The sequence below is a fragment of the Egretta garzetta genome, unplaced genomic scaffold (assembly GCF_000687185.1).
Source record: "Egretta garzetta isolate BGI_Z169 unplaced genomic scaffold, ASM68718v1 scaffold397, whole genome shotgun sequence".
Classification (NCBI taxonomy): Eukaryota; Metazoa; Chordata; class Aves; order Pelecaniformes; family Ardeidae; genus Egretta; species Egretta garzetta.
Window position 1 is genome coordinate 128593 of NW_009260493.1, and position 15294 is coordinate 143886.

The window sequence follows — 15294 nt, forward strand, 5'->3', positions numbered from 1 at the left end:
GGGGGAGTAAGAACATGACACTCTCTATGATCTGGCCTGAGTCTATGGGTAGGTCATCTGAAAAAGTTATGGGAACTGAAACTACTGTGGCCACATGGGAGCTTTGGCATGAAAATGGATTCATCTTACTTGATCTTTACCAGGATTCTTGGCAGTAATGATATGGGTGGAGAAAAAATGTGCATCACTTGACTTCACTGAAGAATCATAAAGGCATCCTCTAGTAAAAACTCTGAATCAGTTTTTCCCTGCAGCAAAAGCTGGGCTAGTTCTTGATTTGTTGCAAACAGACAAATGACTCTAGCACACAGCAAAGATCAAATCAGTTTGTTCTCCAAGGAAATATTACTAAATGAATGCCCCATGACTTGACAGAAAAATCTTCCTTTAACTTGCTCTTCAGATCCTGTCGATGTTGGCAATTTAATAACAAATAAACAAAATAAGAATAAACTGAAAGAACAGAGATTTTCTCCAGTTAGGACCGAAGACAAAGGGCCTAATTGCATGGGAATAATTAGTTTCTACAGGGAGACCAATAAAAACTTTGATTTCTTTCTTACAGACCAATCTGACATAGACTAAATGTAGGGGACAAGCACTCATAGGCATGCTGATACATTATACACAAATGCAGACAGATACTGAAGTCTTCCCCCAAACTGGGTATCATTGACATATTTGCATGCTTCTGTTTTTAAGTTAAGATATCCTCAGACGGTGCAGGCAAATGTAATTCAGTTCAAGGTATACTATTATATTACTCCCCAAAAGAATGTGCATTCCATTTTAGAGGAAACAGTATGTGTTGTAGTTATGTATGAATACACATGATGACTTGCCTCATGTGCCCTCTGTTGCTCTAAAAGGCTCTGGTAGTTTCCTGAAATCTCTGCTGCCATCTTCTGCTCAGTCTGAACTAATAAATCCATCCAAGTCTCACATTTCTCCAGGAAGGTCTGCTGCTGGAGCAAGAAAGATTGCAGCTTACTGAAAGAAAGAAAGAAAGATGGATTCAGGTAAGGTCTCCTCCTCTCACACACAGTGTTGAGGGTCTTGCAATGACAGAATTCTAAATCAGATGGTAACACTTTTCCCACTCAGCCACCTCATTCAATTTATTTAGTCAACACTCTGAAAAGTGGCAGTCTTCCTCATTTCAAATTCTGCTAATCTGTGGCAAAATCAACATCTCAGCTCACCGACTTCACTCTTTACTTATAAGTATACGAAAGAAAAGGAGCTTCGGTTAATGAAATATATGAAACATTTTCTGTATTCTACCAAAGTTATACTTGCTAGTTGTTATAATCTAAGAAAACTATACAACGATCTTTAACTATCCCCACCTGAATCTCTCCGTAGTCTGAGATGAGATCAGAGACCAATGTCTGTTCAGGTTCTGCATCCTTTTGATTTCTTTATCATTCAGAGGAAGCCTGTAACCCAGCTCATTAAGACGGTCCAAATCCGAGGACATGCTGCTGAACTTCAGCATCTGACTCTGCAAGAAATAAACAGAAGTGATAACTAGGAAGTTCAGTAATTACACTATCACAGACTGCAAAATTATGAACTACCACTCAGTTAAACTTGTCACAGCCTTGGTTGCCACCAAGTGGCAAGCAATCCCTGTGCCAGGGAAAAATTGCATTTCCACTTTTCAGCCTCTGGTCCCATACCAGGAGAAGACTTGCATTCATGTTTAAATGTGCACAGAGAGGTAAACTGAAATTGCACTGAAGTGTTTTGCTGAACTGGGGATTTACTACTCAGAGCTGCTGAAGTAGGCTAGTGTTTGAAACCATATGTTTATATTGTAAAAAATGTGAGCCTTTTTCCTCGTTTCTTAGCCTGAATGCTAAGCTGGCAAATTCCCATTGAACTTATTCAACTTTGTATTTTTAGGTTTTTATTTTGCAGTACAGAAATATGCAATTCCAAATGTTAGGAAAATGCCCTGTTTTTTAGCATGCCCGAAGTAGAATTATGTGTATAGTTAATCCTGATAGAAAAATAATGGAAGATTAAAATGACAAAACCAGCCTAGACAGCAAAGTTCATTAACTTCCCGTCAGGGCCTCTGAAAGAAGAAGAGGGGGAAAAAAAAGCCCCACAAAAAGAAAGAGTAAAAGAGCTCAAATGGAGATCACATGGTACACAGTATGAATTTTTCTTCAGTATATCAAGATAACCAAAACAAATAGATGGCTTCATCCCTAAACTAAATGCTACTGAGACAGGAATTGCATAAATTCAAAAAAAGTTGAGAGAAAACAAAATGAAGGAACTCTCCAAAACCCGTTAAAATTTCCATTCCCATTTTGATTTTATATTAAAGTTATTCTTAACAGTTTGCCTGTGTTTTTCTTCTTTACTCAAGGGCAAAGTAACATGGACAGTCATTCATTGACTGCCATCAAATTTCGAAGTTCTCAGTCTTAAACTTTGAATGAGTGACAATCCTTTAATAAGTATAGAATGCATGTGTGGTATTTGTGCATACCCTGCACTACAAATAACCAGGCTAACAGAAAAAAAATCAACACTTTCTGCATTTCATAGTCACCTTGAGTTCCTCCATTCTACTCTGTATTGCTGAGAGATCAGATGAGTGACTGGGATCCTGTCCTTTCAATATTTCTTCTGCTTCTGTTATCCAGGCCTCAAGAACTTGCAGGTTCTCGGCAAAAGTTTGAAAGTCCAGCACTCCAGCCTGGAATAGAAAAGGACCCACAGTTTAAGAACTTCGTCCACACAGCATGCATATTGATATTACACTCCTGGTTATTCTCATTATAGATTTGCAAACAGTTGTATAGGCTAGGAGAAATTGTAACTGCTGCTTTTCTCACAGACTGTGGAATTATTGGGGTGGTTTTAGGTTAGAACAGAGGATTTTTGGTCATAGCAAAAAGGCAACAGTTCAACAACATGCATAAATATCTCCCTGCCTTGAAACAGATAACCTTCTCGAACTTCCTTTTATGAAACTAACTCCTATGCTTAATTTATTGTCAGCAGTGACAACCACTAGTTGCTATTATGGCAATTTGAAATTAAAAACTCCTCTTATGCTTTGTGTCGTCACAGCACAGTGATGTTATAAGCACATTCTACACAATGCTGGATTTCTTTGGTAAATCCTCTTGTCACCCAAACAGAAGCCACTGCCTTTGTTGCTTTCTCACCCATATGCTTTCCTCTGGAATACATTCTGCTGCACCTTTTTTGCTCTTTCACCCCTGGTGACACATGCAATTAGCAACATCTACTTGAACAGGCTTTCACGCAATGGTAGGTGTCAGTCTGTTCACTAATATTAATAGGAACTGTAAAAATCCATTCTACACAATTATTCAGAATCTCACATTTGTTTTCCTGCTAAAAAACTAGCTGGGAAGAGAGGTTGTCTTCAGGGGAGCTGTAGCTGTGGATCCAGCTGTTAGCACTATTGCTGTCTGCAGAAAGCATGGTGCCCTTGGCATTCCAGATGATAGACACTTTCCTCTATGAGGTTTGCTATTCCTCTTCGCAGAATTTGGACCTTCTTACAAAGTCTCTATGCTGGACTTGAGCATATTTTCTACTCTCAGCATTGGCTTCCAGGGAAGTCTAGGAAATGCTGACAAACAGGTACCACCACCCTCATTCCCCAGGCAGTTTTAGATTGTTTATATGTTTTCAGGTACCACAAGATGATTGGATTCAAGGACTGAAAACACCCTCTGCATACCTGAAGTACAGTCTGTTGCTTGCGGAGAGCCTGTTCTAGGGTTGACAGATTCTGGTTCAGAGAAAGATGATCAGACTGTATAGCTGCTGCTGCTGAAGCCTCCACCTGGCTTTTTAGCTCCTCTCCCAGTTCTTGAAGAACAACCAGTGACTCCTGTGCAGTCTTCAAATCTATGAGTACATCCTGTGGCAACCCATTAAAGAAAGATATGAATAGTTAACCTGACACTGCTGATGTCATCCTCCCCTGATTTAAAGGAGGAATGAAATGACCGAACTCCATCACTACATGAAAAACTTGTATTTACTACTATATTTCAATGCCAAAGTGTCCACTCACACTCTGTATGAAAAGGAAATGATGTGCAGAATAAAAAAAATGTGTCAAAGTACCTGTACACAGAGGAACAGAAAGAAGTGACTTCGAGCAAGCCTGAGTTACTGATGAGGCAATAACTTTTGAAACAAACCTTTTGAACTTACTGACATGCTGGTCCTAAGCAGTGGCAGCTCTCACTGTGGGTCGATTCACATCTGACTAGACCTCCCTTTTTTTCCTGCTATGAATTACCAGGAGGGATGAAAAAATAACTTTTGTAAATGGCCTAACATAATGGCTAAAGAATGGGAAATGAAGAAATTATTCAAACTGAACAATTTGAATTGCCAGTCCAGATTACTATGGCAGCAAATACCGTAAAAGTTCATCGATGTGTTCATTTTTCTTCTTGCAATTGTTTTGCTTACACTAAGCCAATTACCATTTTAATCTTTTTGTCAATTACACTTAACATTAACTTAAACTCAAAAGAACTAAATGTAACCACAGATAGATAAACTACCCTGCTGCCTTGAGATGTAGTCTTGAAAAAGGAAGAATTTCAAGGTTTCAGAGTGGATGGTGTCTTTCCATAAGGAAGGATAAAGACAGCCCCTGAACATGCACAGTCTCTTCATTCAGAAAGAGCGAACAACCTTGATTGGTGGGAATATAGTCAAAGGATCTTGTATTTCTTTCTATTGCAAGGAACTTCTATGATTCTATGATTCTATGAACTTGACAGATTTGGTAAACATATTTTCCCAAGCAAGAATCCCTTTGATAAGCAGGGACTTAAGACTGAATCATAGAATCATAGAATGTTTTGGGTTGGAAGGGACCTCTAGAGGTCATCTAGTCCAACCCCCCTGCAGTGAGCAGGGACACTGCTAACTAGATCAGATTGCTCAGAGCCCCATCCAACCTGGTCTTGAATGTTTCCAGGGATGGGGCATCTGCAGCCTCTCTGGGCAACCCGTTCCAGTGTTTCACCACCCTCATTGTAAAGAATTTCTTCCTTATATCCAGTCTAAACCTACCCTGTCTTAGTTTAAAGCCATTACCCCTTGTCCTGTCACAGCTGGCCCTACTAAAAAGATTTTCCCCATCTTTCCTATAGGCCCCCTTTAGGTAATGAAAGGCCGCAATCAGGTCTCCCCGCAGCCCTCTCTTCTCCAGGCTGAACAAGCCCAACTCTCTCAGCCTATCCTCATAGGAGAGGTGCTCCAGCCCTCAGAACATTTTTGTAGCCCTCCTCTGGACCTGCTCCAACAGTTCCATGTCCTTCTTGTGCTGAGGGCTCCAGAGCTGGATGCAGTGCTCCATGTGAGGTCTCATCAGAGTGGAGTAGAGGGGCAGAATCACCTCCCTCAACCTGCTGGCCACGCTTCTCCTGATGCAGCCCAGGGTACGGTTGGCCTTCTGGGCTGCCAGCGCACATTGCCGGAATCAAATGATATAATTTATCCACCTTCTCTAGAGACATGACTTCAGATACAAGCTTCTGAAACACCACAACAAGTAATGGAGGGATCACATGAAAAGTATGAGAAACCCATGGGATTTGGGTAGCAGACATAAAGCTGTCTCTTCTGCACCTGAGATACATCAGTAAAAAGAAATGTGTTTGTCTGCAAGTTTCCAAAACACCAAGTATAGAGTTTAGTAATGGAGAGCCTATCGTGATTTTTAGCCACAGAGCTGTGAGAAACTGCAAAGCTTAACTGAACATACATTGCAGTTCTGAATCCAAGTAGTAACTTCATCATCAGCAATGTCTTTGCTGGTAGCAGTCTTCAGGAGTTCATTGGCCTGGTCTTCGCGCTGACGGACTGTGGAAGAACACTGCTGGTAACAGTCCTTGTACCTCTGCCACAGCTGAAGGAGGCCCTTGCTGGCATGCAGCTGCTCTGCAATCTCCTGCAGAAGGTTGTTCCACCTAGTGGAGAGATTGGATGAATGACCGAAGCCTGGGAGTCCACAAGAACTATCCCTGCCCCTCTTCCTCTCTGCTGTTTCCCGTGGTCTTTTGTATTTTAAGAAATTTGGCAATACTCAAGATCCAGACATTTGGGGGGAAGAAAAAAAAAAAGGAATCCAAGAAGAATGTTGGCAGGCTGTTCTGACCTGTCACAGCAGGTCTGATCTGTGCCACATCTTGGCTGCTCTATATTAATGCCTGAGGTCAGAGATGGAGTGTACTTTTTGAAATGAACCTCATGCTGTTTTCACTTAGCACACTTTGGTTCACTGCAGAGAGCATCCATGACCAACCACGAACTGCCAGTACCAGATTCCTGCAAGGACCTAAGAAGCCCAAACCAGGTGTAAACAAGAAACCATTTTTTCTGCTTCAATTTCCTCCAAACCCTGATAGAATATTTAAAGCCATAAAGCTCTGTGTAACTCCCTTCTAAAACTATTTATTTTTATTTTCTAATTAAATATCTGATACCTTTTTGAATTCTTGGCTCTAATGGCAACCATAAACATGTACTTTCTCAGATGTGCTGGTATTTATCAAATTGCCTCATTATTTCCTTACTAAGGGAAATAATAGTATCTTTCAATGATTATTATATAATAAAAATAGTGAAATGAAAATTCCATCAGCCACCACTTAAATCCTACATTATCTTTTCTGAAATGGGGTGGATAATCCCTCCCTCCGCTTCCAGATTCTAGGACAGGATGGACCACAGATTAAAATAAATTTGGCATCATTGTTCTTTCAAAAGAACCCCGTCTTTCCACTAAACTAGTTTTTGCTTTGGGATCCTGCCTTTCTGTACCTTCTCTGAGTAAACCCTTACACTGGTTCTGGCCTGGATTCAAAGTTGGGGAAGCTGTTTGCCAAGCTGCTGGTGAAGATTTAGACTTTCTTGCCTATCACGCCCTTCCTACAAGTAGAAATAGCAACCTAAAATCTGGGGAGCCTGGTGCAAGCATAACTAACAAAATTTTCAGACAGGATTTTTGTATTTTAAGTGCAGTATTATTTTCCAGCCTGGTGTTCATGAATCTTGGTTGGCAGCCATGCATGGAGCAAAACTACTGACAGTAATGTCAAATGCTTTGCTGGAGAAAATAATGTTTCATTTATTAGTAGTAGTAAATGAGACAGTTCTGCTCTGGCTCTTGGCAAAAGGAATAATCCTGCCCACCCTCACAAGCCCTTGCAAATCCCCCCAACCATAAAATATAACAAAACCAGAAATTATGGAAAACTGAGTCAATGGATAAATGCAAATTTATGACTGAAAGTAAAGTTCAACACACAGACATTTTCTACCTCATATTCACTTCTTTCAAAGTGTTGGTAAGTGTTTCAGTCACTGGTGGGTGACATTCTTTCAGAAGTTGATTGGTCACAGAACCAAATTTCTGTAAGCTATTTTCTTGCTTTTCCAATTCATCTTGTAGGCTCTAGAATGGATGGAATAATAATTAGAAAAAAAGATACATGAGGTATTACAATTGCACAATGTAGAAACATTTTAAAATAGTATGTACCAATGACATCATACAGGTTATGAATGCAAAGCTTGATTTCATGTGTGTTTCATCTAAATAGAAGGTTGTTTAATATAAAGACTTTTGTTAGATTCATTTGATTCAATATCAGGGTGTAGCAAAAAGTAAATTTTAACCTAATATTTTCTCAAAATGTAGAAATCTTGTAAAAGAAATTATTCTAAACAAGTACTCTTGCACAGAAGGAGTAAGTGCATGGAACTGCTTCAGAAATTAAAACTTAACGGATGGAAGAAAATAAATGAAATAACATTTTCCTGTTTAGAATGAGATGAAAAAAGTAACAGCACAAAAAGAGCTTTATTCTGAAAATAAAGACTTTGCTCCTTCATTTATCAGTCTGAAGTACTGCTGGTAGGGAAAATGCTCCTTTTTCTTAAACCTTAAATATTTTTATGCATATTTTTATGCATTTATTTTATGCATAGTTTGAACAGCCCAGCAAATCTTGACCTGCTTAAACAGTATAATAAAAACCTTAATAAGCAAAAGAGTGATTTTCTGTACCTATTGTTTTACTGACTCCTCCTCTCTGGCACATAAAAAAATAAAAACATAGGAGAGTGGCTGTAAGGTGCGTTAATGGATGCTCTTTAAATCTTGGTTTGAAAAGTGCTGTTCATGTTACAACAAGTTCTTGTTACTTTAAGCATGTGGAATATTTGCATAATTATTTTTTTATTCCAAAGACACCAACTTTTAATGGTTGGACTTGATGATATTAAAGGTCTTTTCCAACCTAAATGATTCTATGATTCTATGAACTTTTTTTGAAATAAAAGGTTATTCTATGTAACAGAACAATATTTTAAATATTTTTTATTTAATTATTAAAATTAATTTATTTCAATTAATATTAATTTATAATTGTATAACAGGAGTCTCATGTTATGCTTTTCTTACAGTGGAAAAACACTCAGACATGTGAGGATCTCAGCTTTTGGGACATTATTTTCTGTGATCTTCAATCTACTGCACCCACAGGGTTGAGTTGTAGGGGGGTAAGGTTTAAAATGTGATCTCAACATGTGCCAGTAGCTCAGAAGCCTGACCAAGCAGAGTGGGAAACTTTAGTTTTAGTGCTCACCAGCACAATTTAAAACCTTTTAACAACCTGACAGTATGGCTCAAAATTTAAAGAAGAGCATCAAAAATCTAAAAAGAAAACAACTATCGTCATTTTATTTTTCTGCAAAATGAAAAATGATTTGATAATGTGTTCTCTGAATGTCATGTGATCTTAATGTGCCAGTAGGTCTGTACTTCCATTTCTTATGAACCAAAATGTGTAGTTATCTGCATCCGTGCAATGAGGGCAAAGTTAATCCTTAAATCCATCCTTAGTACATTAAGAGGCATGGTATTCCTTTCACCTGAAGTTTATCAACTTGGACTTTCACAGCTTCCAAAGAACCAGTAAGAAGATAAAAACGGGACAAAGAATATCTGGCTTCTGTCAGGTAACTATTCAGTTCTTCATAAACCACTTTGTAAATGCTCCACTGATCAAGAACAGATTGCAACAATATCTTCAGTTGGCTAACCTAGGAGGAAGGAGGAAAAAAAAAAAGTAAATGAAAAGCAGTCAAGATATTTAATTTTTGTTTAAATTATTTCCTTCCTTTTGACCTCAGATACTACTTGTTTTACACACCTAATCTTAAATCTGTTGGAGAATGAAGATTTTGCACAACAATCAGCTGGGCTTACACTGGGTACAGCATAAAGTTCTGCTTGATTTTATAAAGCTAGGATGGCAGGGACTGAGAAGATATTAAGTCCATTCTACCTTGGTCCAAAGCAGGATCAAGAGACATTGCTTAAAACTATGAAACACTATCCCTAAGGCAGGCAAGTCAGCCTATGAAAGTCAGCAGACAGGCTAGCCCTAACACACTGCATTCCTCCTGAGAAGGCAGACTGATCTTATCAAGCTTTGGATGATGACAATTAATGTTGATCTCTTCCTTATTCTGTGAGACCTGTGCGCTTGAAAAGGTAGTTCCTTAGTGATCATTTGGAACCTTTCCACTAAATGTCAGGAAGCATCTAAAAAGTTTGAATTACAAGAATTAAAAGCATTCTTGGAATAGGAAATATTATCCCCATTTTATGTGGAGTCTACACACAAACTTGAGGATGGATGGAAACAAGGACACATTTCAGAATTTCTTCCCCTACAATACAGAAGAATTCCACCAGTTGCAAACTGCTCATTATCCCTCTCCTCCATGCACTATTCCTGGAGCTATAATTTGCCCCTTGATGATTCTTTTACCATGTGATCCAAACTGGCCCAGGAATTGTTAATTTCTTGCAGTGTATTCATAACAGCAGAAGAGACTTCTTCTTTCTTGTTCTGTATCAAAGAAAGACCACTCTGTTCTACATTTTCTACTTCTTTTTCCTTTGCTCTTATTGATTCTTCTAATTCCTGAAAAGAAAAAAAGAGATACCTGAGCATTATTGTTTGTTTAATTGGATAGATAATGCCTTGATATAGAAAAGATGCCCATAAGCTCCTTAGTGTAAAAAACAGGAAAGTCACGCTTGCATACTTTGGCTTTATATTCTCAAGAGAATCATAACTCATCAGCAATTTTATTTAGTATTTTATGTTCTCTTTAAAGCATAATTGTTAGTCTTTATTTTAAATAGAAGCATGTCCTCTACGTTAAACTTCTGTGTAATCTTCTGCGCTCATGTAAGAGTCCAAAACTCATTAAAAATAGGACAGTAGTTTGAATACATGGGAAAAATGTTGTGTCTCTTAGTTTGTCCTAGAACACTGGGAGTCCTTTTTAATTAGTCAAAAGCTGGCTCAAGCCTCTGGAAAAAAATGAGTTTTGCCACCCAAGTAAAAGGACAAAGTGACTTCCTAAGGAAAGATGTCAATTTGCCATGCCTCCCCACATGAAGTGGAGTCTTTATTCCTTTGCCAGGTCCCAGCAAAGCCCCTTGCCCGAGGACAGCGAGCATTCCCCTAGATGACAAGTTCATTGGAGTCCAGCCAATGACAACAAGCAACAGACTGCAGGAATTTTCCTTATTGCCTCCTCAAGGCTGCATGCCTTTGGGAAGCATTAATGAGCTTGATAGCATTTTGCTCTGCTCAGTGTTCCCACACACTAACCCAAGAAAATGGGAAGAAAACGAACGGTTGGCGTGAAAACAAGTGAAGAAAATAGGGCTGAGTACATAAGCACTGAGGCCATGACAACTTCTTAGTGGCTTGTTTTGCTGCTTCAGGCAAGTGCTGACTATGTTGTTGATTTAAGATGACCCTAGATTGGTCATGGAAATGCTCATTCAAAGATTGCCGGTTTTATCATGTTTTATCAATAAGTGATGTGAAGAAGCTCTGGTATGTAACATTGGCTAGTCACAAAGCCTGTGGCCTTCCTCATGCCTCAACAGCACAACAATGAAGTTACAAAATGAAGGAGAGAGAACAGGAAGACTCAGTGAGCAACTGTGAGTTATATAGCACACTTCCATAAGGTCATTCCTAACCGGGAGACTACCTATATAATTTCACGGCATGGTGCAGGGAGATCCAAAGAAGTCCTGCAGTGCTCTGACTCATAAGGAATCTGCGCAGCTTCGGGTAGTACAAATACTGAGCCTGAGCAGAGGGGGAAAGTATGCCTTGTAGGCTTTGGGCCAGCACAAATTTGTGTTTACCTGTCTGAAGATAAAGTAGCCAGTGTGATATGGAAAGCAGACTGTGAGGTGAGAGCAACCTTGGGATGTCTCTACATTAAGTAGTACATCTTGTGATCTCAGGTTATATTTTCATTTTCTGCAAGCCTTTCCTTACTGAGAGAGATGGATCATTGGGGAAAGAAAACAACACAACTAAAATCTGGGCAAACTGAAACCCCATGTCTTTCAATAAATTACTCTCCCTAAGAATCAAAACAACAACAAGAGAAACCATTGCCATAACAGACTTTACATTTTAGATAATGGGGAGAGTATTTGGAACAAAATTCTTCCCAGTCTTGCAAACACTTGCTATTAACAGAATTTATCCCTGCACACATACAACACACCTTTATCTATATACATATATGTGAGAGATTTTTTGCTGTAGTTTATTCTTAGCCTTGTCTTCTGTATTATTGCACTTCTCTTCAAACTTCTAGCCATGACCTTGTTCCAAGCCTTGGAGTAATGCATCATTATTTTTTTTTTTTATCAGCTGACACCAAAGCAAACACCTTTAAGTTGTACATACAGCAAAGTCCACTTTCCAAAAAGTGGACTTTAACACTAAAAAAGGCATTTAAGTTTGTACAAGGTTGCTCCAAAATTCAGAATATAAAACAGACAAAAGTTTCAAACACCAAGAATAGCAAATATTTCTGGTTCACTGTGAAAAGCGGTTTCTTAGTCATCATTTTAAACTCGTAACTTAATTAAAATCACATTACTATTTCTGATCTGTGATGGGAAAAATGGTTGCTTTCACTTATTAATGTGACACTAGGCAGCAACCAACATCAGTTAATAAATAAACCCAGCTTTTGTACTACTTGAACCAGATACCCAGGAGTGTCTGAAACAGTTATTTCTTAAACAGTTTGTTTCTCTGCTGATCAAAGTCTTGCCATTCATAACTGACTCCCCAAGTGTATTTGCTAACTTCCCTGACCAAAAGGAGCCATAAAGGTGATAAATCAGATTCAGCTTTGAACTCTAGCCAAGCACAGCCTGCCGATTATATCAGGCTGTGCTAAATTACCCTTGCTTCAGTTGTATGGGCTTATTGTGCTGAAACCATAAAGATACCTGAATTGAAACTGAGCACTGCAACCAGTCTGAAAATTTAGGTCAAGAACCTAGGAAAAAAAAAATTACTTCTAACATATCCGCCTAAACAACCATTTGCCTTTACAGAAACAAAGATGGGTTTAACACAAGTGTGAATAAAGATTAAATTCTCTTACGCATTTCATTTGAATAGACTTCCAGCTGTTCTGTTTGTGAAAACTTAAGAGCTGGATCATATTTGTTCCATTCATTAAATGCAAGCAGGAAAGACAGCCACACCAAGATAAACATGCTTCCTTACTCTTTATTACGGGGATGAGAACACCAAGATTTAGGGCATGCAGTTGTCCTGACAGAGTTTATTTACACGTTTGATCTGGTGTGTAATTTATTATTTGGTGTCTGGTAGAACAACACACTTTTGAGGAAAAATTATCTGATGCCTGATACCATGTAGAGGCCTTGTTTATAAATGCAGAAAAATCTATTTCGCTTATACACCTATAAGCTTGAACTGTAGCCTGACAGCTCCAGAAGAAGCAAGCTTCTAACTACTTAAATATGTACTATTCTGAGTAAAATGTTCAGAGTCAACTGTGAAGTTGTTGAATGAATGATGAGTTCTTGTATGAATTTCGCATAAAAAACTGAGGTGGTTCTGAACTTATGTGCTTTACGAGCTTTGCCTTGTCCTGTCTTTGCCCATCATAATTATGATTCTTCTTCAGTCTTCTGAAAGCAAACGGGAACCCAGAACTATTTCCTTCTCTGGATAGTTCAACATTTGAAAAAAAATTATTCCTAAAACATTTTTAATAAAAGCATAAAACCTCCTTGGATTCTAGCATTTTTCTTTGAGTAGTCAGGTGGAAAAAGAATAGGAAAAGGAGGGGGGGAGGGGAAGTGGAGAGGTAGTGATAAGGTAGAAAAAACAAGTTTCCGAATAGTCAAGCATGGTGTTCATGACATCAAGTTCCATAAGACTGGCTAAACAGGAATGGGAACTTATTCCTTTGATGGCCTTTCTAGTTCAGTGCACCTGGCATGCTTGGAAATGTCCATGCTTTAATACACAATGCAAAAAGAATAATGACTTTGGCTGCTTTTAAAGAACTTTGTTCCTTCCTCCTTTCTTCTTTCACTCAAGGAATGAAATCTCTCCCTCACTGAAGTAAAGAGGAGTTCTATCACTGACTTCACTGATGTGAAGATTTCACATGGCTTTATCTAGTGTTGTTTCTAACTGTTGGAAAGAGAATAAGGGGACATTACCTGACAGTCTTTCAAAGCATTCTGTACTGAAGCCTGGTCTCCAATTTTCTGTTGCTGTTTCAGCTTCTTCTCTTGAGTTTCAAACCAAGTTCTTAGGCACTGCACATTATTTTCATACTCTGTCCAGGATTCCTGCAGACTTTCCAACATCTGGATCTGCAAAGAAATAGGAATATATACTTTTTCATACAATTACCTTTATTGTTGGGTCAATTAAATAAATCAGTGAAGACCAATGCTGACCACTGCCTTCTCAGAATTCAATGCTTTCAGGATATAAAAAACAGTATATGCATTCGAATTGAAATATATCTGCTATTTGTAAAAGAGTTCATAATTAAAATCCTGCTTTATCCAGAAATAATTATTTGAAGAAAACACTAATATATTATGGCACGCTGAAAGAAGCTAACACTTCAGCAGAACATTTTTATGAAGTGGAATTCTTTTCAGAGATCAAAGACCTCAGAACTTCCCAAATAAAACTAAACGTACAAACATACATTTTATATTCCTTGCTTATAACTGTGTAAAGTAGGTGAAGATTTATATTTTCTCCTTTGTCAATTGACTGCTTTAAGTTACTTAGATTTTTCTGATTGTTCTAGGTTTATTCAATGGCAAATGAAATAGCACTTCTAGTCTTAAAAAAAACCCCAACAAAACAAACAAAAAAAACAAAGCAGAATTTGAAAACAGCAGCACTGCCATAAAAAGCATTTACATTACTTAAGACAAACTCCACTCTAGGGAATGAGCCATCTTAATTAGCTGTAATCTTAATTAGAACTGCTTGAGGATGTGATGGTCCATAGCAGCCTTGGGCACAGTGACAATGAGACAGTTGTGAGTGAAGTAAGGAAAGCAAGTAACAGACTAAAAATCCTTAGAATTGCACATTTTCTTTGTTCAGGTAAGCATGATCCCATGAGAATCTGTACTGAAGAACAAAGGAGTCCAGGAGGTTGGTTGATCTTCAAGAACAACTTCCTCAAGTCACAAAAATGACAAATGCACAGAAAGTGGATTACAAAGAATGGGCCTAGAAGCATGGCCTGGCCATGCAGCGCTGATGTTAGGAAAGCAAAATCTTGGCTGGAACTAACTAGTGAGGGACAGAAGCTCTTCTTGTTACTCTTCACAAGTACATGAGCAACTAGTAGGAAACCACAGAATAGTCTGAGGTACACAGTGCCTTCTTTGCTCCGAACTTACTGACAAGGTCTCCTCTCATGCCTGTCAGGTCTTCATGCCAATTAACAAATTTTGGCATACAGAGGTACATACAGAGGAGGAAAGAATTCAGGGCTACTCAAGTAAGCTGAACATGTGAAAGTCCACTAAACAAGACAGGATGTATCCAAGGGTATTAACGTCATTTCAAGGTTGCTGTCTATCACCTTTAAAATGTCATGACAGTTGGAGGAAGTTTCTAGTGGCTGGAAAAAGGCTATACTGCAAATCCTACCAGAAGCCATTTCCCCATCCACAAAGAACAAGGAGGAGGAACAAGCTTGGTCTTACCAAGAGAAAATTGTGCCTGGCCTCACTTATTGCCTCTGCTATGATGATATGACTGACCCTGTGGACAGGCAGGGAGTAGTAGATGTTGTCTACCTGGACTTTAGCAAGACTTTTGTTATGGTATCCCATAGTAC

General features: G+C 38.6%; 1 protein-coding gene across 1 annotated transcript in view; it reads right to left on the minus strand.

The window, feature by feature from the left end:
- The window catches only part of SYNE1 (spectrin repeat containing nuclear envelope protein 1), a 304520-nt gene that overhangs the window by 49520 nt on the left and 239706 nt on the right, over nt 1-15294 (minus strand). Inside the window, 9 exon segments of the mRNA XM_035899865.1 lie at nt 843-990; nt 1350-1504; nt 2570-2716; nt 3737-3919; nt 5789-5993; nt 7347-7480; nt 8962-9132; nt 9867-10022; nt 13637-13792. Coding sequence (XP_035755758.1) covers nt 843-990; nt 1350-1504; nt 2570-2716; nt 3737-3919; nt 5789-5993; nt 7347-7480; nt 8962-9132; nt 9867-10022; nt 13637-13792 — 1455 coding nt within the window.